The sequence below is a fragment of the Dermochelys coriacea genome, chromosome 12 (assembly GCF_009764565.3).
Source record: "Dermochelys coriacea isolate rDerCor1 chromosome 12, rDerCor1.pri.v4, whole genome shotgun sequence".
In the NCBI taxonomy this organism is placed as follows: Eukaryota; Metazoa; Chordata; order Testudines; family Dermochelyidae; genus Dermochelys; species Dermochelys coriacea.
In genome coordinates, this window is record NC_050079.1 from 25,738,792 (window position 1) to 25,763,202 (window position 24,411).

Below are 24,411 nucleotides of genomic sequence, written 5' to 3' on the forward strand. Positions count from 1 at the left end.
TTTTCCATTGCTTTAATTTATCCAGGGAAGAATAAAAGACAAATTAATCAAACAAGGGAAATTATCTGATACAAAATAGAATGTTGTGCAATTTTACAAGTGAAAATATTACTGAAAAATGTCAGATGATAGAGTGTTTTAATTTTAGAAAAAGATGTTAATGTTTCTTTTCTTGGTAAGTTATTTTCACTGTGTTTGGTATGGGAGAGTGTGGTTAAGCTTTTAGCAATATTACATATATGTGTATGTACACTGAGATTGGCTAACAACCTTTGCATGTGTGATCTTTCATTTTCTGTTTAAAAAAACCCCTCCAAAGCATTAATATAAAATAAAAAGCCCTACCTAGCATCATTCAAAGTCTGGTTGAGGAAACAGAAAACAGAAGCATGCATCTCAGGATATCATTTGGCCCTATATTTTTAACCTTTCCCCGATCAGACTTTTCTGATATTTGAAATAATTTATGTTCCAAATTTTATTCCAGTCCATTATCAAAATGTAGATATTGGAGGGTAATGTGTGTTGCTGTTTAAAAGATACATACCATGTTGGATTCATATCTCAGAAGATGGGTCTCTTCCTGAGATACAGAGTTCTATCCCCCTGTACTTCCTCTAATACAAGATTATCCTTTACATTAAATCCCTAAATGGTATATCTAGTCTTCCCTCCAATGCCCCTAGTGCCTCAATTACTTCTGTTGGGGAATTAACCCACTTTTTCAATTGTTAATATCTCCTATTATTTAATGTAAATGATCTGGAGTTTTCCTCTTTGTCACATATTTCGCTAGTTAGCAACAAAATCTCTATAATGTCCAGAGCTTTGCTCTCACTTCCCTCAATCAAACTAAAAAATGTGCTAACATGATTAAACTTTTTCTGTTGAACCAATATTATCTGGTAGAATTTTGCTGTGACAAATTTGAAAGATACAAATGTAAACATTATCATTTATAACTCTGAGTGCTCTTTCCTGTCTTCAGTTATTTTCTTCACATTTTCAGGGAGGATCTCTGTCCAGAACTCCACTCTGTTCCATTTCAGTTTCTCTGCTTTCTTTTGCTTTAAATTTAATTCCAGGTATTGGTCATTCAAATCATAGACTGGCCATTCCACCAAACCCTTGCCATTAGGATTTCTGGAAATGACAGAATGAAGAATAAAATCCCCATTTAATCTACTGAGCCTAAACAAATTCAAAAGTTACAACATAATATTTTATTATAGCATTATTCTCACCCATTTCGAGCAAAGTTAGCCCAATATTTCATTATCGTTCGGCTGAGATGTTTTTCTTCCTCCGTAGCCTCAACTGAAAGGGAGAATATGTAAATATAACTATTTTGTAAAGTAAAAAACCAAAACAAAATGTTTGAAATTATACATGCAGAATATCAAAGCATGAGTGCATTAGACTATTCAAGATACAAGTTACAATAGAATTGCTTAATAGGAAATGACACTTACAGATTTTTATTGCTTAGATATTATTCTAGCCTGTCTAATGCTAGTATTTTCAAAGTTTACCAGCCAAAAGAATGATGAGTTGGCTCATTATATATGTTCCTGAGCATTCAGTCCTTGTTCTAAAATCATACATAAATATGTTAGCATCTCAACAGATCGTTTAAAGCTGCTGCTCCTAGTCTTTCCCTTAGAGAAGCGGGAAGGTACAGTGAAGGAAAAAAAAAAAAAAAAGCTGTGAAGACAAGTTCACAGCATAGATGCATGCCAAATTCAAAACCACATCATAGTCCTGATGCACAGGCAGAAAACTGGTTTGCCAATATACATGTATTTCCACATACAGGGTTTAAAAGATGTAACAGGGTGTAGAAAGAAAATGCCATAAGTACCACTTTAAAGATAACCCTCAATAAAAGAAAAAATGTACGAGCTTAAATTATGTGGAAGGAAGAAGGGAAGGACAAAAAAAAAAGTACATCAGTGTTATTAGGAAAAAAAACAAAGTTAATGAAAAAAATAACTTACCCATCTTTTCTTTGTTTGCAAAAGTACTTAGTTCAATGAAGTGTGGGTCGTATTTGTTTAAAAGACAAGTATGCATCCACACTGTGAAATAGATTTACTTTACAATGAAAGGATAATATCTGAAAGATGAGTCCTTACCAACTATGCCTGTATCATCTCCCAAGAACGGCATACCAAAGACAAAGGCAATTTCATCTCCATGATCCGCCTTTACAAAATCTGGCTTAGTATCTTTATAAGTACTGGGTCGATGCTGGAATTCATAAAAGTAGAGAGGAGCGCCAGAGTCTAAACAAGATAACATTGAGAATCAGAGCCAAGATTACAATTACTGTGCTTTCCACAGGGAACCATTAAATCAGATCAACAGCTTCATGCACGTTCTGAAATCTCTTTTCATATTTTAAGAGGCTGCAATAGATTAAATCTTGAAATGAGATGCCAACTAAAATTCTAGCTCAGCTAAGGTTTAGAATCAGTTGTTTCTGAACTAGATTTCAGAAAATACAAGAAGCTGGGGTACAAGCAGACTAAATTAACTGATTTAATATCCTTCCCGTCTTCTCCCTCGATCTAAAAAACACACACCACCACCCAAGACCCGACAATAATATTGGATACAGAATAATTAGAACTAAATGAACTTGGGGCCAACATTTTTTTTAGCTGCATCCAATACTAAATGAAGAAACAATGTTTTGGCATACTGACTGAAAAATATGAGGGCGCTACCATAGGAGAAACATCCATTAGCTCCTGGTTTAGCTGAGGAAATCCAACCTCAGTGTTAACATGTTATGTTCTTTCATGTAATTTATTTCTGCTGCATAAAACTTGATCCTGCCTAACTCTAGAGTACTCTCTCCAATATTAGATACTAGAAAGAGCAATAGGATCTAATAACAAAGAAAGCGTTGACAAAGTAAAGGTGGGCTGGAGAAGGATAACCAGTACAGTAACTCTTCACTTAACGTTGTAGTTATGTTCCCAAAAAATGTGACTTTAAGCGAAACAATGTTAAGCGAATCCAATTTCCCCATAAGAATTAATGTAAATAGGAGAGGTTAGGTTCCAGGGAAATTTTTTTTTTTGCCAGACAAAGACCACACACACACACACACACACAGAGTTTTAAACAAACAATTTAATATGATACACAGCAATGATGATTGTGAAGCTTGGTTGAGGTGGAGGAGTCAGAGGGTGGGATATTTCCCAGGGAATGCCGTACTGCTAAATGATGAACTAGCAATTGGCTGAGCCCTCAAGGGGTTAACTCATTGTTAATGTAGCCTCACACTCTACAAGGCAGCAAGAATGGAGGGAGGGGAGACAGCATGGCAGACAGAGACAGACACATACACCATGTGTCTGTGTGTGTGAGAGAGAGAGAGAGATGCGCATTTCCCCTTTAAGTACGCTGACACACTCTTAAGTACACTGCCTTGTTAAGTTAATCAGCAAGCTGAGACCACAGCTGCTGCCAGGAAGCTCCCTCCATCCTGAGCCCTGTCGTGTGTCCCCCTGCTCTATGGGGATGGGTAAGCGGGGTGCAGGAGCAAGGGACACCCTGACATTAACCCCCCTTCTTCTCCCCCGCCCCAGCAAGCAGGAGGCTCGGGGAACAGCTCCAAGGCAGAGGGCAGGAGCAGCACAGGACAGTGGGGGGAGGGACAACTGAACTGCAGGAAATTGATAGCCAGCTGGGCAGCTGCTGCACAGGGAATGTAGGGGAGTGGGAAGCCGATAGGGGGGCTGTCGGTCCACCTGGTTCCAAGTCCCCACCAGCTAGCTGCATCGGGCTGCTCTTCCTGCAAGCAGTGGACAAAGCAGGCAGCTGCCAAAAGACGTTATAAGGGAGCATTGCCGAACTTTAAATGAGCATGTTCCCTAATTAATCAGCAATGTAACAATGAAACAACATTAACCAGGAAGGCTTTAAGTGAGGAGTTACTGTACCAAGTTTTACTCTTCAGAAAGCACAGTGTAAACTTGAGAAAAATGCAGACAACATTTTTTCTAAACAAAGGGAGATAAGGGCATGAACCAAAGCCTACTGAAAAACAACAGAAGTCTTTCCCTTGACTTTCCATTTGGATCAGGTTCTAAATGAGGATGCTTGTCCTAAATGAGTTTCTCCACTGAAGGAAACAGCATGGGAAGAGAGAGCAGCATGGCAGAAAATCATGTGCAAGTGCCAAATCTTGAATCAATGAGAATTTTACCACAATACAAATTCAGTGCTACAATGATTTATTCTCAGCTGAGTGCCAACTGGGAGTTGGTCTGAATTTTTGAGGTTTATTGGAAATTCACCTCTATGATATTTAGACACTTGAAGAGCTGGAATAACAAAGAGGAAATCTCCCATCAGATCCTGAAATCGGTCTCGCAGCTCAGCAGGATCATCTGTGTCTCCTAAATATTCATCTGCTACCACAGACACAGATTCAGATGGAAACTTCTGTAATGAAGGATGGGAATGCAACATTAATGGCAGCGTTTAGCGTGCTTCTCTCTCTCGAGTTCTTTCTCAGCTGTGAATTAATAAATACTATCCATTGGTTTTTGATTAGTACTGGAGAAGCCAGAAGTGATGTGGCATTTTGGAACATCACTCTGGACAGTATTCAATGTCTACACATTCCCTAAGGAATACAATTATAAAACAATGTAATAGCTATAAACAAGAACAGGAAAAGAATAGTCACACACAGCTTATGTTAAAGGAAACCACTTCTTTGAAGGGGCTAGAGGGGCACAAAAGATACTATTAGCTTCAGTGTTGGAATCTTCTTTTATTTACTCCCCTTGTGCCTCATTTTATACGGCAGTACGGAGTCACCAGTTCCTAATGTTCCATCCTTTCACAGGGGATGACACCAGAGGAGCCAAAATTAGGTCCTGAATCTACTACTAAGCCACTGAATGCATAAATACTGCAAAAATGAGATCGCGCCAATAGCATCATATAGCCCCAAATGTGGAGTGGGTTTAAAATGAATATTAAAATATCACCCAAATTAACCTGCTGGTCTCTTACCAGTTGTGACAATGTCAGCTGCAATGATGAGATTATGGTTTGTTTCTCCATCCCTTTTTCTATGCCAGGAAAGTTAAGTGCCTGTATAGTTAAAATACAGTTTTTCCTTTTTATATTGATTTAAATGATTTGATACCATGTGTTATTTAATTCATAACTACTTACTGCTCCATTTTATACTAGCCAGTAATGATGATGCATCATTTATTAAATATAAAACTTATTCTTTAAATACAAAATGATTTAAGTAACTGGAAGAATGCTTGATGGTTGAGCAAATGGGCACCAAAAGTTTTGACAGTCTGAGTTACTGAAAGCCATTTGGACATACTGATACCAGAGATCAGATTTAATGCCATTCTCTGAAGACAGTTTGACAGCACACATTAAAACATGTTCCTTTAACAAAAATTACATGTCTAAAAGTCTTCACACAAAAATTAGAGTTATTATTCAATGACAATATAAATTGTGGGATTAATCAAAACTCTCTCAGAACACAAGACATATTGGCAGTGTGTTCTAGGCTCCTGGCAAACTCTTTGGAAAGACCAATAAATGTACAATATGTTGAGACACTGGAGAAGAAATTAAAACATTTGCTGGGAGATGTCAACCCCCATGCATTTAAAAGAGGGGCAAGGCTAATTCAATATGAACCTGATCCATATTCCACTGATAGCAATGACGTCAAAGCGTGCTGTCTGATTTATAGGAATAAGAACAGAGTGTAGACAATGTAGAGCAGGGATGGCAGAGCTATATTTAAAACACCACATGTTAGGGGACTATACTTTGATTCTGGTCCTATGGAACAATCTCATATTTTGTAACACAGAAATTAGTATAGAAAAGTCATTAAAAATGTCTTACTGAAGGAATAAGCCAGCCATATTCATGGTTATTTACTCCTACGATATATGGGACAGTACTGAATTCTTTGGCAGCCAACAGCTCTTCGGGTTTCTTTGGAATAAACACACCATCTATAACTGCAAAGAAATATGCCTCTTGCTGTAAGAAAAAAAAACAATATATTATTTTATAATTATTTCTTCCTCTAGATGACATTGCAAAATTCCCACTGCTGAGCCAAGCCGAGCTGAGCCAAGATTAAAATAAGTACTCACAAGTTCTAACATTTTACAATCCAACACAGAAGAGGATTGTAAAAGCCATTAACAAAGCCTTCAAGTCTCAGGCTATTTTTATTACTTTCTCATGTGCTTCCTTGTAGAATATCTATACAATGTATGTATGGGGTAGGATCTCTATATTTCACCTTTACCATGTCAGAAATATGTGGGTGCATGGAGCGAAAATATGGCAGAGTTTTGCATACTGGGAAATGAATACGGAGGGTTACAACAAAATAAAAACTAGGTGTGAGATTTTCACCATTCTGTTGGCCTAACTCTGCTCTCACTGAAGTCAATAATAAAACACTCATTGATTTCAATAGGAGCAGTTAACTTGGGCCGAGAACTTTAGAATGTTCCACTCCAGATGGCCAAGATTAATACATCAGCTGAATGTACCTTGGAAATATGTGTTATTAGCTTGATTTGTATAAGATGTATAGTTAAGACTATAATATGGATAGTATTATATGGAAGAAGAATTTCAAAGAACCTTTTACATGACTATAAAAGAGAGGATGGTAAATTCCCAGCAGTGGCATTTATACTGCTGTGTAACGTACTTTAATTCTGCCTTCTAAGAAAAAATGACTCTGGTACTGAAAACATTCCCTGTGAGCTAGTTATATTTCCCAGTTTGACAGGGACAATTAATTTATTTTTCATAACAGGTGAGCAGCAGCACTGACCCGAAGAGGCTAGCCCAAGAACATGAAAATAATCCCAGGTAAGGGTGTGGCCACATGCTAAAATTAGCACACATACATCCAGTATTTCTGGAATAGAGGATATATTTTCTTGCAATTCAAACATACATTTCTGGAACAACATATCTGTAAATGACAGAATGGAATTGAAAATGTGGCCTCACCTGGTGTTTAAAATTGAGGGTACCAAGTTTTTTGTTTCCATGACTAACACTTAGTGCACATAAAATCTGGTTTGCATATTGAAACTGCATTTGTGGATGCAAATCTGGTAAATGCCTAAGTCCTCAGAACACGGATGTCTCTGATTCCAGGCTGAATTTAGCAGCAACAGCAACACTGCTAGACTGCGGAGGTTGGAAACAGAGAAGAAGCTTCTCTTCTAGAAGGCTCTTTATTGGCCTGGCCAATAGTCCAGTGGACAGTTGTTGGCTCCCCTGTAGTCTCTGAAGGCTGAAGTGAGCCATCTGGACACTTCTGGAAGATCATAGGATTGGGGAGAGGGTCAGCCAATTGTCCCCTAAGGACTTCTGGGCCACAGAAGAGAATTTTAGACCACTAGAACTTCCTTCTAAAGAAAACATTAATGGTCTTTTAACTTTATATTTGGGAGCTCCACTGTCACTCACATACTTCCTAGGCCAACTCTCCATTCCCCACAGCTGCTGCTGTTCCTCCTTTTCCTCTCTACCCTGAAATCCCCTTCACAGAAATGGAGGCATTCCTGAATTCACTCTATCTATTGACAGCTGGCTCTGTGAAGCCTGCTTACTTTCCCATTCTAATGCTTGATACAGAAGCCTCAGTGTGCAGATGTACTATAAATAATCAGAAATAAAACTCCAGTAAACTTTGCGTGGGTGTAAAATCAGTGGGTAGCAGAATAAGCAAGTAATAAATGTCATAAAATTAAAAATGGGCTTGAACCCAAGTCCTGGATTCAGATACTCTTGGACTTTGTGAAGTTTGAAATGTGGATTCAAATTCTGCAACTCAGTGGACCATCCTTGTATGAAACACTCAGTCCTGCTCTATGCTAGGAACTTATGTCAGTATACCTACATCACACAAGGGTGTGGATTTTCCACACCCTTGAGCAACACAGTTATACTGATCTAATCCTCATTGGATACAGCACTATATCAACAGGAGGGCTTCTCCCATTGACATAGCAACCACTTCTTGGAGAGCTGGAGTACCTACACCAATGAGAGAAGCTCTCCTGTTGGCGTAAGTAGCATCTTCACTGAAGGGCTACAACAGCATAGTATAAATGTAGACAAGCCCTAAATATCAGTAACTGCATTAAGGGCCCAATTCAAAGCCTACTGAAGTCAATGGGAGTCTTTCTACTGAGCTTAATCAGCCTTTGGGCAGCTCCCAAATTAGCAGCTCTCACCTACCTTAATTAGGTCAGCACTCAGGGTCATTATTTCCTTATCCATTTTCTTCCTTAAACAGTGAACCATGGCAGAACTGGTTGTCTCACAGCCAGATATATTAGCAATTACCTGCAATTGTTAATAAAAAAAGAACGGATGAGAAAGGTGTGATAAAAACAAATAATCCATCAATAACCAAAACTGCTCTAGTATGATGGATTTTAAAAAGTGCCTGCCACAGACAAGTTACCAGTGTGCAGAGACAATTAGATGCTTCCTATATCAACTCTCCATTCCATATATCTCTTGCCTTAGATCAAATGGTGGGTGTGTGAAAATATAGATACACACAGATTATGGTGTATGGAGATATGAACAGGAGTCTGCAGGCCCCGTGTTTGAAGACTACTTTCTGTTTTCTCTGCAATATTCAAAGCAAAACAGGCTATTTATAAAAGCTTAATCTTCAACAGATATATGCTTTGATGGGTCTCAGTTGTAATTCTGGGGTAAATTTGGGTTCCTTTGATTGCAGTCCTTTTTCTGTTCCCTTTATAATGTCTAAGTCTTCCTCGTCTCCTAACATTTTTTTTAAAACATTAGAAAAATCAAGTTCTAACTCCTATTTTTCCTCCCGGATTTGGAAAGTAACAGCACAGGACACTGACTTCTCCCAGTTCAATAAATGAATCTGTTGAGTTTGGCAGATTATTGCAGCTAAATCCAGACAGTCTAAAACTCAACATCCCCTCTTCTTAGTTGGAAACTAGCAGAGTTGCAGCTTAGGCATTAGCCTCTTGTGATGTTACATTCAAAATCTTCCTAGAATTGCAGAGGTCCTACAGAAAAAGAGGGAAATCAAAACCTGATATTTTCAGTCTACAATTTTTGTTGAAGTAGGAGAAACTATAAATAAAACCTTTGAGGTCATCTTTCTCCATCAGGAAAGAACAGTAGGGTGCAAACATATGATTGTTAATTTGAAACTCAGTTTTGAAAAGGTCTCAGGCACTGGAAAGTTGGTATTTTAGAGAAATACTGTTAAAGGTAATACTGAAAACTTACATTAGCAATTGCTTGAGGATGGGAAATAAAGAAGCCAGGAAGTTGAGCAACTCCACTTTCTGATATGGCTTTATGGAACAAACCTTTTGACAATGGAGATAAAATCTACAAACGAAAAACAAAAATATAATTTACATGTTAAAATGCAGATTTGATGCAATACATGACTGACTTTACTTCAGAAGCTAGATTTAAAAGTGAGGCTTGATTCTAGACCAGGGATCGGCAACCTTTGGCACGCAGCCTGCCAGGGTACGCCCCGTGGCGGGCCGGGCCAGTTTATTTACTTGCCGCGTCCACGGCTCCCACTGACCGCAATTTGCTGCTCCAGGCTGTGGGGGGCTGTGGGAAGTGGCTGCCAACATATCCCTCGGCCCGTACTGCTTCCCGCAGCCCCCATTGGCCTAGGACGGTGAACCGCGGCCAGTGGGAGCTGCAATCGGCCAAACCTGCAGACACAGCAGATAAACAAACCAGCCCGGCCTGCCAGGGGACTTACCCTGGCAGGCCGCATGCCAAAGGTTGCCGATCCCTGGTCTAGACTTACCTTTGTATTAAGAACATTCAGTATTTATTGGAAAACTTACGTGTGCTCCAACACTGAATCCTCCTGCAGACTCTCCAAATATAGTAACAGACTCTGGATCTCCTCCAAACAACTCAATATTTTCCTGAACCCACTGCAGAGCTGCCACTTGATCCAACAAGCCCCAGTTTCCACGAGCATGTTCATCACCAGTACTGAAATCAGAAGTGTATATAGGGTATCAGTCGTAAAACCACCGGCAATTTATTCCTTAGTGTTGGGCATACAATACTGGCTCTACAGAACAAAAACCATGCGGATACTTTATTCTTACACCAGCTTATTGAAAGTCTATTTCTGAGCCCCGATGTATGGCTTTGAGTACTACAGGCAACTGCTGATCACTGCTTGACTTTCAAAGGAATAGTTTTGCACTATACACATGAACTCCAGACAACATAGTATTATAGACAGAGCATTCAGCAACAGGCACATATCAAGTTACATTATAGGTTTAGGCTGACCAGATTAGCTTTCTGTATTTTATAATTTTTTGTTTGACTGTGAATTTTTAATTGATGTCAGGGTACCCAGAGTAGAACGGGATAGGTGCTTTTTGTCATTAAAAATGAAAAGTAATAATAAAATTAATTACTTAGAAAAAAGATGCTGTAATTGTGCAGTAAGAAAGGCTCACTCATCATGAGCGTACTTCCTATCATGGGGGTGTGTGTTAACAGAATACCTGGTTTGAGCAGATTCATAGTAACAAAACATGTCTCACCTAAAGAATCCAGTAATACCTAATCTATACTGGACAGCTACTACCACCACATTTTCATAGGCGGATAATGCCGACCCATCATATATCGAAGCCCCACCTATCACCAAAGCTCCTCCATGGATCCACACCATAACCTGAAAAAAGCAGGATCAGTTACAACTATTTGTAACGATGAACTTGTTAATTTTATAATAAATGACAAAAACAAATCAAAGGGTTGCGGGTTGCAATTTTTATAAACAGGATTATTATTTTTAAAGCAACAGTTTAGTTTTAGATAGTGCTCAAAGAGAAAAAACAAAGTGTTGTTTATGTACAACATTTAATCTGTTAGAAGTGTGACAAGTGACCCATGCTAAGGATCAATACATTTTTATTTACTTTTGTCACCAAGACCATGATAATGTATTTTAAAATATCCTTTTTACCCAGTGTCATTCACTTATATTTAAGTACAGTGCTTTGATATTTCAATCCTTTTTACCCAGTGTCATTCACTTATATTTAAGTACAGTGCTTTGATATTTCAAAGGGTGTTACACTAACCAAGTTATCTTACTGAAATAATGTTCAGCATTTTCTTTTGTTCAATTGTTTGCTATAATTCATATATGGCTCTTCACTTTGTATTTCTAGCAAAGGTGCTCCTGCCCTCTGACTCAGAACTATGATGATTATTTTTATTATTTTACAGCACCCAAGGGAGTGATGAACATCTTGCACTATAGGTAATAAGTCATGATCCCTACTCTGAAAAGCTAATTTTGGATCTGACACAATGAAAAGGGGTAAGAGAACAGTAGTGGGAAGCTGAGAGAGGAAGGACAGGTTAACATTAGTAAAGTTACAGGATAACTGAGAAGGCTAGCGCACATCGTGATGGAGTAAAGATTAACTTAAATGAAATATACAGATGCCTTAGCTGGCTAATTACTTGTAAGTGTCATGGAAGAAATAGGCCTTAGGGAAGGATATGAAAGGAAAGGGCCCTACAGATCAGGTCAGGAAGGGCATTCTGAGCACAGGTAGAGCACGGAAGAAAGTGTGGAGAAGGTTGTGAGAGAAGCAGACAAATAGGGTATCAAGGCTAGCATCATTTACAGTGCAAAGAAAGAAAAGGAGTACCCGTGGCACCTTAGAGACTAACAAATTTATTAGAGCATAAGCTTTCGTGAGCTACAGCTCACTTCATCGGATGCATTTGGTGGAAAAAGCAGAGGAGAGATTTATATACACACACACACACACACACACACACACACACACACACAGAGAACATGCTCTAATAAATTTGTTAGTCTCTAAGGTGCCACGGGGACTCCTTTTCTTTTTGCGAATACAGACTAACACGGCTGCTACTCTGAAACAGTGCAAAGAAAGTAGGTGAGAGGTATTTGAGATAACATAAAAGAAGAGGTAAGACAAGTGGGGAGGGGCAGAATTACAAAGGCCCTTGAAGGTGAAGGCTAGAAGACTGATCTTGATGCCCCGAAATGGAGAAAGATTCAAAGAGGGGCTGATGTGATCACAGTGACAGATAAAACAGATGATTAAGATGAAACAAGGCAGCAGCTGCATTTTGTGTGGACTGAAGAGGGGCAATGTGGATGGGAGGTAGGCCAGAGAGGAGGATGTTGCAGCATTGATCACAGGAGATAAAGAGGGTCTGAAGGAGTTCTAGATGTGTGGACAGAGAGAACAGATTCAATATGAAGGATTTAATGCTGGAGTCAAACTGGACCATGGACATGAAATTATACCTAGTACTCTGACAGAAGGGGTCAGGTCAGGTCTGGGTATGTGAAGAAGAAGCCTGGGAAAATCAGGACCCTATGTGGGTTTGCAGACCTGCCACTTGCAGACTCCATCCAGAGGTAGTTGGATTTGCTGTGCATGTGCCTCCCAAATCTGAACGCTCACCATCCATAAAAAGAAGCTCTACGAGGTGAGCCAAAAAAGAGTTTCCTTTTGGTCAACTCAACATGAGCTCCACAAAGCCTGACTCAGCTGAAAATTGTTCTTTGAAGATCCTAGGCTGCCAGAAAAAATGGGCATTAAATGAAAAACATTTATCACAAGATACCCTATATATTACCTGAAGTTAGAGGGCCTCAGTTCACTGTTTTAACATTATAGAGAATTAAGGTGAAATACCTTATTTCCAACTTTGCTTTATTACAGCTTTACTCCACCGGAATGAAGCTACAGATATAGCTATTAAGTAGGTTTGCTTACAGGTAACTTAGCTTTCTTGTTTGAATGGGCAGGCGTGTAAACATTCAGATATAAACAATCTTCAGAAACCGTTAAGGGAGGTAATACAGCTTTTAACATTGTTTCCAGTGTCTTTAACCACTCCATGTCTTGTAGGCACCTTTAATGATATAATGAAAATGCCAATGTTCAGTAAAATGATACATAACACATTATCATAATATTAGTTTTATCTGATACTAGATTTCTGAAAACAGCATTTCTAAAGCTGAACACATTTACAGAGTGATCCAAAAATTCACAACACCACATTAATCTTGAAATAAGGAAACCAGCTTTAAGTAAGAATTGCAATTGATCTGAGTTACAACAGAAAGCCCCTGTCACCTCTATCCTCCTGGCATTATAATTATGTAGATTTGCCTCTTACTTTGAACACATCTCATTTTTGTCTCTGCGCAACTCATGAAAGTCAAGATATAACCAAAAGAGCTCTTAAAGCTCCAGGTTGCCTTATCAAAGTCCAACTCAGTGGATCAGTGGGGGAATCATTTTGCTTGGAAATGTGTGAAACAATAACTAAGCTATCAACTTATTTTCAAAAATACTACAAAAGGCATTATTTGGAAATATTCACTATACAAGGGGCTGCCTGCTCCCCTTACAGCTCCCTCCAGCCAATATGCTGGAGATGTTGGATAATGAAGTAAACAGCACAGTTGTTTATAAACTCATACTGAGAATAGGTTTCAGAGTAGCAGCCATGTTAGTCTGTATCTGCAAAAAGAAAAGGAGGACTTGTGGCACCTTAGAGACTAACAAATTTATTTGAGCATAAGCTTTTGTGAGTTACAGCTCACTTCATCGGATGCATTCAGTGGAGCTGTAGCTCACGAAAGCTTATGCTCAAATAAATTTGTTAGTCTCTAAGGTGCCACAAGTCCTCCTGTTCTTTCTACAGAGAATAGTCTCCCTGACCTCAGTTGAATCTGCATAGCAGGAGGAGGAAGTGGGAGAGAACAACACTGATGAACAGTGAGAATTATTTATTGCAATGGCCATAAAATTGAAATTACAGTTAAAAATCAATCACATATAACATCTTTTCCAGACAGCTTGACCCCACTTAAACTGACCTAGCAGGGCTTATATTCCAGATTTATTTACTGAGAGCAACATTAACTAGGTCGGCAGAGTATCCAAAATTTAAATGTAGACTCTTATTCTCATTTTATTTTTCTAAAATAAAGCAACTGTTTTCACAGCTAACATTCAAATGGATCTCAACCTATATATTAGTGTTTTGCTGTTACTGGGCTATTTTAGAAAAGGACAAGGACACCATTCAATTCACAAGAGAAACAACTGGAGGATTTTAGGAATTTCACATTTTCCCTATGGGACCCACCATTATCATGCAAACACATTCAATAAAGCCAAACTCCTTTGCTAGGATACATAATGTTACACAACCTCATTAACCAAAAAAAGGCATACGTGATGCAATTCAGATTCATTTACTAAACAGTGTAGATAGGCAAAGCCTAACACAATCGGATCTTACATTGGTGGGTAGGAAATTGCAGCTCTCAGACCTTTCCATGGCTCTGCTTGTTGTGGTGGGGAAAATCTCAGGGGTCCAAGAGGTGGTTTTGCAAAAGGAATTCCAAGAAAAACATTCACGAGCCTGTCTGTTCCTTTCACGCTGGTCTGTTTTCCTTGAAGTCGCCCATATTTGGTAGTCACTTCTGGTTGTGCACCTTTATGCCCTGTGCAACATATTGATAAGATATTAGCACATTCTCAATGAGGCAGATTTCCCAGGGCATCAAGTGCTGCTCAGACAATCTTTCACATTTTTTCCAGGAAATCCTGCCTTACAGTGAAATTCTTGTAAGTATTGTAAGAAGTTGTACTTGTAAGAAATACCAAGAAGCTCAATCTATTTACATTATCCAAGAAAAGGATATGAGAGGACTTAATCATAGCCTATAAGTACCTACATGGGGAGAAGATTTGAGATAGTACAGGGCTCTTTAACCTCGCAGATAAAGGCATGACAAGATCCAATGACTGAAAGCTGAATCGAGACTAGATAAACCCAGACTAGAAATAAGTTGTAAATTTTCAACAATATAGTAATTAATCATTGGAACAACTTATCAAGTCATATGATGGACTTTCCATTATTTTATGTCTTTAAATCAATAGTGGATGTCTTTAAAAATATATGTTCTCAACCACAAGATATGGGCTTAATGCAGAATTACTGGGGGAAATTTAATGGCATGTGTTATGCAAGAGGTCAGACAAGATGATCCCAATGGTCCCTTCTGGCCTTACAATTTATTAATCTTTCTTCGATGCTTTTAGCATAGCATTACAGTATTTCACTATAAGAATTTTATGGTATTTCCAATTCAGAAGCAGAAATATGCTCTGATAGTGAGAGTTGGGGCGTAATTAGGAATAGGCTGCAAGTTTTTCAAAAACAACAAAAATGATGGGTTATCTGATACTATATGGTTGAAAAGTGGCCAATCACCACTTTGATTACTTAGCATACTCCCCTGCATGACCCTTCATCTATCTCACTGTTTCATCTCTTGTAGAACGTGAGCTCAGACACTGTTCAGGTGATGCTGGTAACAAACAATTATCTTAATAAGTAAGAGGGATTTATTCCCTTCAGTTGACCCAACATTGTGCCTAAGAAAACAAATTGTTCCTTCCATTGTGTTCCCTCAGCAGGTCAACTATTGTCCCGATCCAGCAAGGTGCTATGTACCTCGCAGGATAAGGATACATGAGGCCAGATTCAGGAATCACACAGCAGCTGGTTATATGATCATGCAGAGCACTAACTCTCAGGCCTAAGGGTTGGCCCAAACTAGGTATTTTACTGATTATTTTTTAAATTTGTATTACAGTTGAAAAGGGGAAAAAATGTCTGCGCTAGATATTTTAGGAACACCTTCAATTATGTTATTGACCTCTTGCTTTAGCCACTGTTACTGACTGCTTTGGTTTGAAGGATTTCTTTCTTTTGGGTGTTAATCTTTCTCTGCTTCATATGTACTTCACAGAGAAGATGTAGCCTGAAATTTTCAAAGCATCTGAACGATTTGGATGTCTAATTCCTATTCATTTTTAATAGGATTTGGATGGCCAAAACCTTTGGGCAACTTTGAAAATCTCACCCATAATTTATTGTTTGATTTTCTTTGGTCTTTGCATACATACAATGTAAAGATAGTCTGCAGAATTCTAGATGGCATGGATATCTTTTGCATCTTGTATTCAAAGAGTCTCTTCTTACAAAAAAACCAAAAAGTAGAGTACATAATACATTCAGGAAAAGGCTTACAAAATGCACAACTCAACTTGGTCTTTCTGTAAAGACGTGTACACCTTTAAAACTAAAACAAATAAAAATGGTAGTTACATTTTTATTAACTGGAAAAAAATACAAACTGGTTTCTTCAAACTTAGGTCCAATCCTGAACTGATCCATATGGGTATTTGTGAAGAACCTCAGTTATTTCAATGGGTTTCTACACAGGAGTAAGTGTCTTCTCTGTGCAGATGCCCTTGACTGTCAGCATTTTCGAGCAAGGAATATGTCACTTTCTATGTTTGTAAAGTACAATGTACATTTGCTACACTACATACATGATTTGCAACAAAAAGGAAGTAGTAAAAGTGTTTACAAACTTCTCAGTATAGTAAAAAGCTTCACATTATTATTAATACTTAAATATACTACTATCATTTTCATAATAAAAATACTCCATAAATCTTTTGCAGTGAGGTGCAGTTTCTTAGGGTTTGTTTAACATTTAAAAATGTATGTAGTATTTTCATTTCTTCCTCTTCTTTCTCCCATTCTGGCTTTTCCTTAGACTTCAGGTGGTTATAGGTCAGCTCTGATCAGCAGAAGACAGTGTGCTATTTACCACAATTTATCACGTAGATAAGCATTTCCTTATCTCCAACTTTTCAACTAAAGTCTTTGTGCCTGATCATGAGAGATGCTGAGTGCCCTCAATTAAGTCCATGGGAAGCAAAGACATAGGCATTCAGTACTTCTGAGAGGCATTGGTACTCCATAGGACCTGGTCCTTTGACTGAAATATAAAAGTTAATTAGGCAGAACGCTGAACTCAGTATCGAATCTACTGTGGCATTTTTTAAACAATAAGCATCTGTCTATTCTCACAGTTTTACCATGTTGGTTTGTACTTTTTGTATGACTGACTGGGCTCACTATAACCAGAATTACGACTGGATGAAGTATGGGGGCTGTACTTTAGTATTAGGGAACAGCAGCATAATGCATGACTTTTCCTACAAATCTCTTGAGGAGGCAAGTATTAGCTCCACTCAGAGTTACTAGCATCTATATGAACCACCAGAAGGCAAAAAAGACTTCATTCAACAATATTTTCCTCTTCCTGATGAATATATAATGACTTTTATAAAAAAGGATAAGGTAAAATAGGCAATGTTTGTTATTTACTGAACACAAGAAATCAATATGTGACCATTAAACAAAGACGACATGCCTACGCTGCAGGCTTAACCCATGCTCTTACCCCCTATCATCCTCACCCAAAACCCTTGTGCATGTGCATGTGCTTTGAACCTATACCTGTTTGCCCATCTGGGGGTATAGGTTAGAGCACAGGGTCCACTTTAAGGTGGGCTCTGACCAGCCCACTTTGCAATTAAGATGTAGCCCAGGTCACAACTCAAGTTTGTCAGCCCTCTAAGCCTGTAGTTTCTGGCCCTCCTGCCTACTCACTTCCTACTTGCCTCCTATGTGCCTGAAGCTACCTGCCAGTTTATACACATCAGGCCAGCATTTAATTCTTCATTCCATGCACCATGCTCCATTACTGCAGTATTCAGCTCACCTCAGCCAAACAGCCCTAGAAGATGCCAAGCAAACATGCTGCTAGCTAGTCAAAGGATCACACCAGGGTGCTGATTAACCTCTGGTGTGACTACAGCAAAGAACATGACTTTGGGAGAAGCATCCAAAATCTGCACTTGTATGATACATATCTCTAAGAGGTGGGGATCAAGCTGACAGTTGATCAGTGGAAGGAATGAATTAAAAATCTAAAAAAGTATCTACCACAAGGCAAAGGATGGCAATTACAAGTCTAGCAAGTGCCAAGCTAAACATAAAATCTGTTCCCATGGCTAGCGGTTACTCTCCCCTAAAGGAGATGAGAACCATTATATAGGTGTGCAGCAAAGGGATTAAACTAGATTTTGTGCCACATGATTGCACAGGAGTGATTAAACTGAATTGAAATGAAAGGCAGAGAAAGAAGGTGACCTGGTTATGTGAAACCTGTGACAAAGGTATGAAAGGAGTTGAGGCATGGGCCATCAGTGACCTCGCTGTTGGAAGAGGCTAGGCCCCGGCCCCAGCCCCTCCCCTTGTGTCCAAGGCCCCCCCGTTTCTATCCCCCTTCCCCGCAGGAGCCCAGAGCACACTGTAGCCTCTGGCCCAGCGCCTGCTGATGAGGCCTCGGCCCCGGATGGCAGCACCCCTTGCCCCAGAGCACTAGGCAGCGCAGATGCAGAGCCCCCATCCGTGGTGCACCAGGCAGCGTGGCTCCAGCCCCAGCCGCCCTGCCTCCCTGAAGGAGGCAGGCCAGCTAGCTAGCCTGGGCCAGCCAAAGCTGGGAACAGCAGGAGGGGGCCTGGCCTTGGGGTGGAGTGTGGGCAGGGCCACCCTAGGCTGTTTGGGTAAGCACAGCCTACCTCTGCCTATGATATCTGCTGTGCTCGAAAATTTGGGGCACCCCTGGGTCTTAGTGTCCTCCCTCCCGCCTCTTCCTATCCCTGTTCTGACCCTTCCTGCAGGCTCCCACCACAGTTGGCCGCTGCAGCCTGTTGTGTCTTCCTCTGGAGGGGATCTAGTACTTAAAAGTGAAAAAGCCTGCCAGACCTATTAGCGCAACATTATGCTCAAATAAATTTGTTAGTTTCTAAGGTGCCACAAGTCCTCCTTTTCTTTTTTGCGAATACAGACTAACACAGCTGCTACTCTGAAACCTGTTATAGCGCAACGTTGAAACTGTTAAATGGCTTCATTACCACTTGAATGGCTCTTTGACAGGCATTTGTCAACCTCCAGGCATATACTGTTAATTTCTGAATTTACTGACAAAAACAGTTGTGCATTACTGTAATATTTATTCAGAACATGTAGTCTACAGGACCTTAGTTTAAAATTTGCTTTAAAATATTTCATTGGTGTGTTGCTGAAGATTATAAAATCACATCTCTGAAAAAATCCTTGCATAAATTTTTAGATGCACAATCTGAGTATTCATCTTTAGCCTGAAATGCTTGGATCTTCAGACATATAGTTTTTTAAATAAATCCTTCAAAAGACCACCCTTACCTAAAATACACGTGAGCCCGGGCTGCCGTCAGGCATAGGGGCACCAGTGTAATAATACTGCATAGGGCTCCATAAATCCTAAGGACGACCCCTGCTGCCGCCCATGAGTTGAGGGCTTGATTTATATCATAACTTCCTTCACTTTGAGATAAAAATACTATTTCATTGTAAAATCAATGTATAGCAATAAAGAAAAGTCTTGCAAGTAACAACCAATTTCATTTACATATTTTCAGAAACAGAGTTCACAGCAACGGTTTCTCAACATTTTTTGTGTGTGTGCAAAATTCCCACTGACTTCAGTATAGCCAGGACTTCACCCCAGTGTTTATTTTTCGCTCCTGCCCTAACAATTATAAAATGCTTCTAATAATTCACTTGAGTTTTGCCTACCAGTTTGCCTGTAACTAGGCACTTTGTCCTTTTGTACTCCCAGAGCAGAGGTTCACTATGTCTATGAGATAGTAAATTTCATAGCACCGAATAAAATTCAACCACTTTCATTTTACAACTAACAAAAATAAATAAATAAATAAAAACAGGAAAGCCTACATACTAAAAATTACACTTCAACAAAATACATTCACCCTTGGCCTCTGAGTGAGGCACAGCCCCACTGTAAACAGACAATTGTGAAGGTAATACTTCTTAGTTTTGTGCAGTGTTGCTGGAGCCATGTCATCCCCAGGATATTAGAGACAAGGTGGTGAGGTAAAAATCTTTTATTGGACCAACCACTATTGCCTTTCAAGCGCCACAGAACTCTTCCTCCGTTCTGGGAAAGGTACTCAGGGCTTGTCTACACTGGGAACATTAAAGCGCTTAACATGGCTTGTGTAGTCACGGCATAGTGACTCTCCCAGCGCTCCTAAAAAACACAACCTACCTCCACAAGGAGCATGGCTCCGAGTGCTGGTGCACTGTCTATACTGGCATGTTAGAGCGCTGAAACTTGCAGTGCTCGGGGGGGGGGGGGTTTCACACCTCTGAGTAAGAAAGTTGCTGCACTGTAAAGTGCAATTGTAGACAAGCCCTTAGACTGTCACAACTAAATACAAGAACCGAGACAGTTTGGCATACATAGTTAGCACATATTCTGAGTCACTGGTTTTCCAACTGCAGGTCGTGACCCCATACTGGGTCACAGAATATAAAGCACTGGATCATGGCAGCTCTGGTCAGCACTGCTGACCGGGCGGTTAAAAGTCCCATTGGTGGTGCTGCTCAGCTAAGGCAGGCTAGTTCCTACCTGTTCCGACACTGTGCTGTGCCCTGGAAGCAGCCAGCAGCAGGTCCGGCTCCTAGGTGGGGGGGCCCACAGGGCCCCATGCGCTGCCCCGCCCCAAGCACCGGCTCCAGACTCCCATTGGCCGCTTTCTGGCCAATGGGAGCTGGGGGGGCAGTGCTTGCGGGCAAGAGCCACATTGAGCTGCTTACATGTGTCCGCCGAGGAGCTGGACCTGTTGCTGGCTGTTTCTGTGGCACAGCGCGGTCCGTGGTGCCAAGACAGGCAGGAAGCCTGCCTCTGCACCCCCACTGCGCTGCTGACCAAGAGCTGCCAAGGTAAACCCGTGCCCCAGCCCTGAGGCCCAACCCACACCCCTTCCCGCACCCCAAACCTCTCATCCCCAGCCCCAGCACAGAGCCCTGACCCCCTCCTGCACCTCAACCCCCTGTCCCAGCCCTGAGCCCCCCCAAACCCCTCATTCCTGGCCCCACCCCACAGCCCTTACCCCCTGCACTCCAACCTTCTGCCCCAGTCCCGAGCCCCCCCACATCCCAAACCCCTCATCCCCAGCTCTGTTGGGTCGTGGGCATCAACAAATTTCTTCAAGTTAGTCACCAGAAAAAAAGTTTGAAAATCACTGTTCTAAGTGACATACAAGCCCTGTAGTCATAGGACTAAAAAGGAAGGTTAATGAGTTACAGACTGTTGTAATAAGCTATAAATCCAGTGTATTTATTAAGAGCACAGTTTGTAGTGTCTAGCAAAGTTATGAATTTAAGATACCAGGCTTGTCTTTTGAAAGTGTTGTGCAGATTTCTTTTGAGGATGAGGACTAATAGGTCAGATCTAGAGTAATCAGCAAAAACACCAAATCCCCTGTGCGTGAATACTTTTCACAAAGTGCTCACTTTATATCAGTCCTCATCCTCAAAGGAAACCTGCACAACACTTTCAAAAGATGAGCCTGGATGCTTAAATTAATAATTTTGCTAGACACTAATAAACACACTGAATTTTTGGCTTATTACAACAATCTCTCTGTAGCCTGGAAGCTTGTCTCTCTCACCAATGGAAGTTGGTCCAATAAAAAATATTCCCTCAGCCCACCTTGTCCCTCCTAGTTTTGTTAAAAGAAAAGGAGTACCGGTGGCACCTTAGAGACTAACAAATTTATTAGAGCATAAGCTTTCGTGAGCTACAGCTCACTTCATCGGATGCATTACAGACTAACACGGCTGCTACTCTGAAACCTGTGATTATGCAAGGCACTGAATTTAGCTCTAATAAATTTGTTAGTCTCTAAGGTGCCACCGGTACTCCTTTTCTTTTTGCGAATACAGACTAACACGGCTGCTACTCTGAAACTAGTTTTGTTAGTTATTTGCAAAAATCAATTTCTTCCCCTAGTGAAATTAAAGTGCAGTTCTACTTATGACAGACTCTAGAGTGACTAGATACAATTTTTCACACTTGCTGACACTTTTTTTTGGGGGGGGGGAGGTAGTTAGTTGTGTATATATAAGACAAAAACTGCACCTAATATGGGTCACCCTAACAGAATCAAACTGAAAATGTTAAAAATGTCTTCAGGATCCCATGCTTATATTCTTTCCTGATTTTTCCCATCAGTAAAGGAGTTTATATTTACCTTCAGTTGCAATCACAAGGAACCATGCAGTACAAATCAGAGACCCGAACAGCCAACTCCTGACAGCAGATTGCATTTTCATGTCTGCACTAACCAACTGCTCCTTCTCTTCTAATTGCCAAAATGCAGGAACAAAGGTCACATGGGCAGAAGACTGACTAAGGGCTTGTTACTAAACTCTAGATCCAAACAGATATGATGTAAAAGGCCTCGGAGATATGTGTTAGAAGAGAATTAATTTCCACCCCATCCCTAAGTGAATAAAAGAGCCAGTTCTGGAGACAGGTTGAACAAGAGCTACCAAGACCAACCCTGATCACTTATCTACAACAAACCCCACTACAAAGAAGTTCTCCAATTCATCATTCTTTCCTGACCACTGGTATGCCTCAAAAAGAAAAGGAGTACTTGTGGCACCTTAGAGACTAACAAATTTATTAGAGCATAAGCTTTTGTGAGCTACAGCTCACTTCATCGGATGCATTTGGTGGAAAAAACAGAGGAGAGATTTATATACACACACAGAGAACATGAAACAATGGGTTTATCATACACACTGTAAGGAGAGTGATCACTTAAGATAAGCCATCACCAGCAGCAGGGGGGGGGGAAAGGAGGAAAACCTTTCATGGTGACAAGCAAGGTAGGCTAATTCCAGCAGTTAACAAGAATATCAGAGGAACAGTGGGGGGTGGGGAGAAATACCATGGGGAAATAAGAAAAGGAGTACTTGTGGCACCTTAGAGACTAACAAATTTATTAGAGCATAAGCTTTCGTGAGCTACAGCTCACTTCATCGGATGCATTTGGTGGAAAAAACAGAGGAGAGATTTATATACACACACACAGAGAACATGAAACAATGGGAAATAGTTTTACTTTGTGTAATGACTCATCCATTCCCAGTCTCTATTCAAGCCTAAATTAATTGTATCCAGTTTGCAAATTAATTCCAATTCAGCAGTCTCTCGTTGGAGTCTGTTTTTGAAGCTTTTTTGTTGAAGGATAGCGACTCTTAGGTCTGTAATCGAGTGACCAGAGAGATTGAAGTGTTCTCCAACTGGTTTTTGAATGTTATAATTCTTGACGTCTGATTTGTGTCCATTCATTCTTTTACGTAGAGACTGTCCAGTTTGGCCAATGTACATGGCAGAGGGGCATTGCTGGCACATGATGGCATATATCACATTGGTAGATGCGCAGGTGAAGGAGCCTCTGATAGTGTGGCTGATGTGATTAGGCCCTATGATCGTGTCCCCTGAATAGATATGTGGACAGAGTTGGCAACGGGCTTTGTTGCAAGGATAGGTTCCTGGGTTAGTGGTTCTGTTGTGTGGTGTGTGGTTGCTGGTGAGTATTTGCTTCAGATTGGGGGGCTGTCTGTAAGCAAGGACTGGCCTGTCTCCCAAGATCTGTGAGAGTGATGGGTCGTCCTTCAGGATAGGTTGTAGATCCTTGATGATGCGTTGGAGAGGTTTTAGTTGGGGGCTGAAGGTGATGGCTAGTGGCGTTCTGTTATTTTCTTTGTTGGGCCTGTCCTGTAGTAGGTGACTTCTGGGTACTCTTCTGGCTCTGTCAATCTGTTTGGTATGTCTGGCACTTTGAAGACAAACAGGTCTCTGCCCCAGTGAGTTTACAACCTAAAAAGCTGCATTTTGGGATTGCTCAGCCTGCTGGCAAACACAAGCACTTTGAAGGGACGTGGGATTGGGCTCAGTTACTGCTCTGCCACGTTCACGGGAAGGTGCCGTGGGAGCTTGAGAGCGTCTCCTGTTGTAACTCGTGGCAGAACGACTGGTTTAACACGTGTGTTGTTAGGATGCACTTTATGGGCTTTTGTTTGCATGCTGCCCACACTGGACGCGACTCGCTTCGCTGTTGATGCCCGTGCGTGCGGGCTCGATGCGATGCGGACTGTCTGGGCTGGAGGCAGCAGCGCGGCGGGGGGCAGGGCAGGGCAGGGCAGCCCCAGCCCCGAGAGGGCTTTGACCCAGCCCCAGACCCTCCCCCCGCCTGCCCTCCGAGAGCGGGACCGCGCTGACTGCACCGGCCCCGCCTCTCCGTTGCCAGCCCCAGCCCAGTGCTGAGGACACTCACCTCCCTCCTTCCAGCAGGGGCCGCCAGAGCAGAGACTCGCCTCTCCGCGGCCCGCAAGTGTGCGCGCTGCAAATCCGTCCCCTTCCGTTTTCCGGAAGTGTGTCCGAGCGAGCGAGGAATCTCGGCCCTTCCCGTCCGTCTGTGCCTCAGAGAACAT

General features: G+C 40.9%; 1 protein-coding gene across 4 annotated transcripts; it reads right to left on the reverse strand.

Annotated features, from left to right (window-relative positions):
- LOC119841351 (fatty acyl-CoA hydrolase precursor, medium chain-like) lies at positions 1–24,411 on the reverse strand. Of its 4 annotated transcripts, none has more exons than XM_043495306.1 (13): positions 24,255–24,411; positions 14,422–14,626; positions 12,879–13,017; positions 10,644–10,777; positions 9,921–10,074; positions 9,336–9,438; positions 8,290–8,405; positions 5,914–6,054; positions 5,041–5,121; positions 4,314–4,461; positions 2,136–2,285; positions 1,245–1,317; positions 1–1,143 (listed from the first exon to the last, which is right to left on the reverse strand). In XM_043495306.1, exons 1-13 carry the CDS (start codon positions 24,409–24,411, stop codon positions 957–959), a joined length of 1,788 nt encoding a protein of 595 aa, XP_043351241.1. In that variant the 3' UTR covers positions 1–956. The 4 variants fall into 4 exon arrangements, with proteins under 4 accessions (XP_043351241.1, XP_043351242.1, XP_038224649.1 ...); XM_043495307.1 differs by having other exon boundaries at positions 8,290–8,397; positions 9,334–9,438; XM_038368721.2 differs by lacking the exon at positions 24,255–24,411 and adding an exon at positions 22,158–22,476 and having other exon boundaries at positions 8,290–8,397; positions 9,334–9,438.